Source organism: Glossina fuscipes, unplaced genomic scaffold, assembly GCF_014805625.2.
Source record: "Glossina fuscipes isolate IAEA_lab_2018 unplaced genomic scaffold, Yale_Gfus_2 27, whole genome shotgun sequence".
Classification (NCBI taxonomy): Eukaryota; Metazoa; Arthropoda; class Insecta; order Diptera; family Glossinidae; genus Glossina; species Glossina fuscipes.
The window spans coordinates 8696208-8703448 of NW_023998422.1; the positions used below are offsets into that span (position 1 = coordinate 8696208).

The 7241-nt window shown below is 37.5% G+C and overlaps 1 protein-coding gene across 1 annotated transcript in view; it reads left to right on the forward strand.

The window, feature by feature from the left end:
- Window positions 1–7241, forward strand: part of LOC119636021 (photoreceptor-specific nuclear receptor) — a 30392-nt gene that overhangs the window by 22344 nt on the left and 807 nt on the right. The window contains exons 5-10 of the mRNA XM_038031091.1: window positions 83–197; window positions 386–441; window positions 639–950; window positions 1025–1102; window positions 1158–1363; window positions 1424–1591. Coding sequence (XP_037887019.1) covers window positions 83–197; window positions 386–441; window positions 639–950; window positions 1025–1102; window positions 1158–1363; window positions 1424–1591 — 935 coding nt within the window. The remainder of the gene's footprint in view (window positions 1–82; window positions 198–385; window positions 442–638; window positions 951–1024; window positions 1103–1157; window positions 1364–1423; window positions 1592–7241) is intronic.

Here is a 7241-nt window from a genome sequence, read left to right on the forward strand (position 1 = left end):
CTATGCGAATCGAGGATATGCAAAACACATGAGAAAACCAAAAAGTGAACGTGTGTTGTATTATGTGTTTTTGTAATTACAGCGGTGCAAAATGAACGTCAGCCTCGTAACACGGCCACTATACGACCGGAGACCCTGCGGGAGATGGAGCATGGACGTGCCCTACGAGAAGCAGCTGTAGCCGTGGGAGTTTTTGGGTAAGTTACTCATTTTCATAAACTTTGCCGCAAACGAATTTCGTTAACAAGCCTGTCTTTTTCACAACAACACAATCAAAATCAAAAACAACGGCAACTACAACAACAACAACAACAACAATAACGTGCACGATATAAAACTATTGTAACGCCTTTTAATGTAACAATAATGAACGTGTTATGCGTAGACCACCGGTTTTATTGTCACCACCATGTTACGGACCAGCTCTACTGCCGCCACCATGTAAGTATTACTACTTGTGGTTGTTTTTTGTCATTGCTCGCGCGCGCACTGATGAGTTTCATAGACAGTGACAAGTTCTATGCTGTGACGTGTATTTGTTTAGCGCAAGCAAGCAATTTAATTATCGCATTCACACGTTCACACTTTTGCACGGACATATACACAGGCAGATTCTTACAATGATTTTGGTGTTTTAGCACTTTCAGCATTGCCGACGGGACGTCTATTACATCACAATCACTTGGCCGCCACTTCCATGCAATTAACATCGTCTATGAATAGTAATAATAATAACAACAGTGCTACAGGAAACTTTAATGTATTTAGTCATAATATATATAACAACAACAACAATAATAATAATAGCAACAACAACAACAACAACAACAACATCAAAGAAAAAAGATACGGCTTAACAGTGGATTTATCTAGCGGTACAATGTCCACTACATCGTCGAATTCTTCCAGTAGCAATTCGATAGATCCCTGTTCACCGCCACCAGAGAACGGTAAGTAAGTTGCATTCAAAAGGTGAGAAAGAGCAACTAAATCCAATATATTTTGCTCTCTATACATTTAACAGCATTAGCTAAAAATGCCATCAGTGGCAGTGTTTCGTCGATTAGCTCATCAAGTCCTCCACCGGATAACGATAACGACGGTAAGTAAAGCAAATCATTTAAAAGTGTTTTATTTTATATCGCTTTTATTCAAAGATGATTCCATTGATGTGACCAACGAGGATGAGACGCCAACTAATGGGGAAAAGTCTCCACAATTTGATTTCGCTCAGATAATGTCTCCGAACTTGTATGTGCATCAGCAGGAAACTGTCTATGAGACAAGTGCTCGTTTGCTGTTTATGGCTGTGAAATGGGCTAAAAACTTACCCAGTTTTGCTAGCTTATCCTTTCGCGATCAGGTCAGTTTGTTCCATGACGTAAATCTTCTTCTTTACATTCATTGCTTTTATAAATTTTAGGTTATATTATTGGAAGAGTCTTGGTCCGAATTGTTTCTATTAAATGCTATACAATGGTGCATACCTTTGGATGCGAGCAATTGTCCTTTGTTCTCGGTAGCGGAACATTGCAACAATCATGACGTTAACACAAATGGATCCAATAAAAATTGTATGACCAAAGAGGAGGTAAGATAAAAGATCAAAATTGCAGAGATCACAAAATTGTAATGAAGCCCAATAGGCCCCTTGAGAACTGATTGACAAATTAATTGAACCAAATCCGAGGGCGGAAAAATTTATCAGGCAATGAATAAAGCACATTTATTCTTAAGCATTTTTGAGGTTACGAACCTTGAATTTAAGTTACAGACGGCTGTCCATCTGTACGTTTCGGCAAACCCTAAATTTCGCAAAATTTGAGGCAAGAAGCTAAAACTGCGTACAAGCACTTTTCTTTTATAATCCAAATTACTGTTCAAAGGTAAAAATGAACGCTTGCCATCCATAATGTGAGGCAGGGCACATATTAACAGCTCAACGAAAAACCTGGTGGCGTTTAAATAGTTTCGAAAATGTAGCCCTAAAATCTCTCAACTTTGATAACACTTAACCTGACACATTGTAGGGCGTCTGAAAGCGACACTACAAACTAAGAAGAAAATATTGTAACATTTATTTATCCAGTCGAACGTAGTCGATATATTCGCGCCTTCGCTATAGTTTACACTATGACTTCGATCCCGACGATAATGCTTGGCGGGTCTGCGAAAATGTTTGTGGAGGAGAGGCTTTACAAATTTAAGAGCAAACAAATGGTTTGCTCGTTTTACCTCTGCGGAACCTGCAGTATTAACCACACACGCGGCATGGTCGACCAATTGTTATTAAAGTCCGCTTGGGTAGCCGAATAGATAAGAATTGCCGCCACCAAGTTAATGTTCGCAGGGAGACAGTCCTTGAGTGGTCGAGTGAAAGAAAAGAAAGGAAAATTCGGTGAAATTCTTGAAAAAGCTAAGGAAGCCACATCTCATCATATGACGTCGCTGTCGAATTATTTTCGCAGGGTTGAATAAAGGATGACGTTTGGTTACCACATGTACGTTAACAGAAAAAATTGCAGTGAATTTTGAATCGCTGACGAAACAAAAGCGGACAAGGGAAACTGGGTCATACACGAGACTGACAAGCGAAAGGAATTATCATTCAAGATAGATGAACCCGAAGAAACGCCGGTAAATGTTAGATTGATATTACTTAAGATGTTCTGTTCGGCGCAAATGGCAGTGAAATGTGCATCACGGGCTGTATCCACTTGTTAAACTACAGCCCCTACTGTCAACCAGCAAGCCATTTAAAACTCACAGGGATAGAGAGTTGATTGAAAGGAAAGCCACTGTCTTTCAGAGCGACAACGCTAAGCTACACTTAAGATGCGTCTTTAATGACTAGAAAAAAAATTCGAAGGTTTGATTGGAAAGATTTGAGGCGCTCAACGTGCAGCGCGGACCTTAGCCCGTATGCCTACCTCTCTACAAAACTCTCTCTTAAAGACGCAAAGTTGTCTTCACAACAGGGCTTTAAACGTCGCTTGTTACGGCTTGTCGGACGCAAATCCCAGGACTTCTTCAGTGTTGGCATCAGAAAAATGGCGAAAAGTTATCAGTCAAAGCGGGTTATATCTGGTTTAGTAAAGAAATATATTCAGGTTTCTTCAGTGAGAAAACGCCACGAACATTTACCTTAACCTAATACTTGTAAGAGTAATATAATTATTTCAGAATAAAATAGTCTTAATAAGTCCATTTACAAACCCTCTAGACCTCTACTAGAAGTGGTTATAGAAGCGGCTTTACTTTTGTTGCTCTCCCCAACTTGATAAGGTTGGAAAAGCTTTTTGACAACACCTCACAACAAGGCAAGAACTTCGTAAGGGCCTTCAATTCAATCTCGAATAACAGACACTTTGGAGAGAAAGGTTACAAAGAAATTGCAAAGTATTTGGTTAATCTCGCTCGTGTCAATTGCCTAGAAAGTGAAACACGGTTGCTGATATGCCTTCGGCTAATAATAATATTACGTTGGTTACCCTTGCATTGCAGAGATCGATCTTTGGTTGCCAGCAAAGAAAATCTAGGCGTAGAGCCAGTCTTTTATCTTTCTTTCGGTCGTCGTAAGAGCTTCAGTAAGAGATGACTGATTGACGCAATACGAGCCAGCTTTTTCGACTTGGAATCTCGTGCTCATGTCCGACGCTTCTTTTTGCAATGCACATTTATAGATGTTACAAATGCATTGAAGTCTATGATACGTTTCCTCACTCCTTATTATTGCCCTATCAATTCGCTCTTCTCTCAACCAAGAAGAATGCTCTACTAGCTATGTACAAGTATACGAATAGATTTGCTTTGTTACTCGCCTTTATTCCGATTGTCCGCTGAGTGTTTGTTATGCGTTTCAATTCTCTTGACTGCCTTGTATTATCACGTCCGCAATCCGTACAGGGACCTAAGCGATCTTTGTACTTTTCACTGCTTTGAGGAGAGCAGATCATCGATTGACAAGAAAAACTCATCAAGCGCGTTTTCCGCTCATTAGAGATGATAACGTGATTCCGATATGAAAATTGTCGAAAATAAATTCGTTTGCATACTAAAGCCTATATTTTAATTTAAAATAGAATGACTTTCATTGAAAATACAGAGAAAGCATTTGCTGCACTTTGCCTCCTCGAGTTATGAACATAACGAGTAATATAATAAACGAATAGAAAACATTTCAATCAGTCATTTAATCGTCCTCTAAGTCACTTTTACCTTTAAACGGCGCCGATAAGCTCTACTGAATTGTCATTGGCGGGTCAACCTTTACACCATGAGATAACTTTCATCGGAAATGTCATTATTTTTTGTTAACGAAGTAGATACAAGACTAGAGTGTGTAAGCTTCAAGTCAATAGTTATTGCGTTTTTGCGATCTCTTTCGGCAACAATTATGTGGAGCCATGCCCCTCTTCTCACTCACGCTCTCATGGTACTATGGACCATTTGTCTTAAAGAGTTCATGCGGATTTATACAACAAACAGAAGGACTTGAGATAGACCCATCTTTTATGATCGCGATCGATTCAGAAAGTGTTTCTACGTAGTCTGCCCGTCCGTTCTGAGCTTGTCTGTCGGCCTGTCCGTCTTGTTGTCTTGTGTTTAACGTACAGGCGGCTATTTTTTTGCAGATATTTTGATGAAATTTGCTGCATCGATCTGTTTGGGCCGAAAGGAAGGATTAACGCCATTGAAAATGGTTTGAATCGGATCACTTTTTCGACCTCTTCCCACTTAACCTTTCATTTTTAAAAGTCGTTATATGAAAAACAAGATGGTATAAAGTATTTAATGCGTATTTCTGGCCCACTATAACGACTATACCCGTTTTTGTTTCGGTTCTTTATAGCAGTGACTGATAATTTTTACAGGTTACGGAATTTTGTATACTTCGAAGGATTTACTCCATGTTCATGTTTGCAGCTTTGGTTTTGATTTTATACCAGATCTATCCCCTATCTATTGAAGAGTCCGTACCAATCCGCCACTGTAAAAGCATTTTGATTTTTCTTTATCGACTCCATCGCGGAATGCAGTACAGTCAAGTTATAGGTTCCATTTTGTGCAAATGGCTAATATTTTGCACGCATACATCCAAATGATTCTTGCTGAATTCTACTCTGACCGCCATACGTGTCTAATGCACAACGAAATATTTGTCACGGATAACGGCGATAATTTGAGAAAGTCAAACCAAGTTGAGCCATTTTCACTGGTCCCTTGTTTATCATGTAATTCGTTCGATTGCTAGATTGTAAACAGACGTCTTTTTAGAATAATAAAACAATGACAAATTTGTACACACTTTCTATTGTAGGACACCTTGCAAATCAAAAATATAAATAATGAACGCAGGATCATCACTTATTTAACATCAGTATTGAGCAAAATATTCATCCACACTCTCACTATCACTGACAAATACAATAAAGTCATGTTTCCGACGGAAACCGTACGTTTTTCAGAGACACAAACACTTACATGCATACAATTTCTTTGAGTAGATTTTCACAGCTAGAAAGCTTCCTATATATTTTTTTACCAGGACAATTCTTGATGTTGGATTCCTGTTTTGTTGGCCCATGCCTTATTTCCCTTTCATCTTGGCCAGTAAATTATCTATAACGAGCACGTTCAAGGTCATGTAATAACGAGGGAGCCAGCAACGCGCCTATGACGTTACCCCAAGGGTGGTGCGGAAAACCGTGAAATTGATACTAATATGTTCAATTATAATAATGAAAAATTATACAAAGACTATTCTCAAGGGAGAATGTGCAAGGGCACATTGGGCTGACAAAAAAAAAAGAAAAACTTCATTCGTTTTCTCTTAATTGAATTGATCTAAAATTAGTAAAAAGGTTATAGTGGGCTATTATTTTAAAAAGCCTTTCGATGAATACTCGTATTAAGCGAACGTGGATAGAATATTTAACGTACTTTGTTTAAGAAATGCTTTCTTCACTATATAACTTTTTCTTATTCCTGCAGCTTAGGTTTTAATTAATTTGTTTTCGTAAATTCATCTTTAAAATAAACTTATTTTAGTCAAAGTTTGCAACTTTTTTTAATTTTACATCATTATTTACACTTTTATCCGCTCATAATGCACTGAACATGTCTGTATGTAAAAGCCGAGTTTATAATCTAATTATATGTGAGGCATATTTCTTGTGAGCTTAGTACATTTAAACTCAACATTTAAAAAAAAATAATAATAATAAAACCAACTCTTTGAATTATTCTCAATTCTAAACAAATAGAGAGTAACGCTTACTCTCAGATGCGACCAAATTCTTAGTCGTTTTTTCAATTAAACAGGCGGTTGTTTACAAATACAGACTGACAAATGTTGACATTGTCGGCCATTTTGCATTTTTTTAGATGGTTTCTGACAGATACGAAGGTTAGACGTGGTTTGGTGGTGTTTGGCGATTTTTACGATGCATAGGATTCTCTCAACTTAATTTAAGTAAGTAACATCCATCACAAGTCAAAAGAAATTGTTTTTTTTGTGGTTTGTGGTGGCTCAACGAGGAGCGATAGAATATTTATTATTACTGCACTAGGTAAAAGCCAACGTAATTTGTGCTTTGATGAAGTCTTGCATAGGATAGAATTCCATTTCCTTTTACCGTCTTTGAGGTTATTATGTCCGGTGATATTTAATTAGGGAACAGTACATGTGTAAATGACAATTACGAATTATTCAAATTTTTTCTTGTTCAATTACTTAGATTAATACAAATTTATGATCATAATAAACGTTCCGATAAACGAAGAATCTAAAGTATTATAAGAAAATTGGAAAAAAAGTTCCAAGAAATGCAACTAGCGAACCAAACGGAACTGAAGGTATGAGTAGAGTTTTCTTTCTACTTTCAAAACCTGTAAGATAACGCTTGCGAAGAATTTAACATTCAGTTGGAATTGAATTGCATATCTCCACTCTGTGCTCTGGGCTTTAAAATAACGCAGTGTATGCCGTGAAATTAGGTAAAGGCAAAGTTCAACCAGAAGTATTTAAAGTTTCCAAATTTGTATTTTACAAGTTAGCTTAGAATTAAACCGTCATAATATTTAAACAAAGTCCTCGCTAATTTCCCTGTTCAAAGGCAAAGCACAGAGTCGCTTGTAATAAATAAGAAAAATAGTCAAAAAATGGCAGCTCTGTTAAATGGTAACGCTGTGTTATCTAACGGACCAAATTATCTAACGGACCAATTTATCTAACGGAC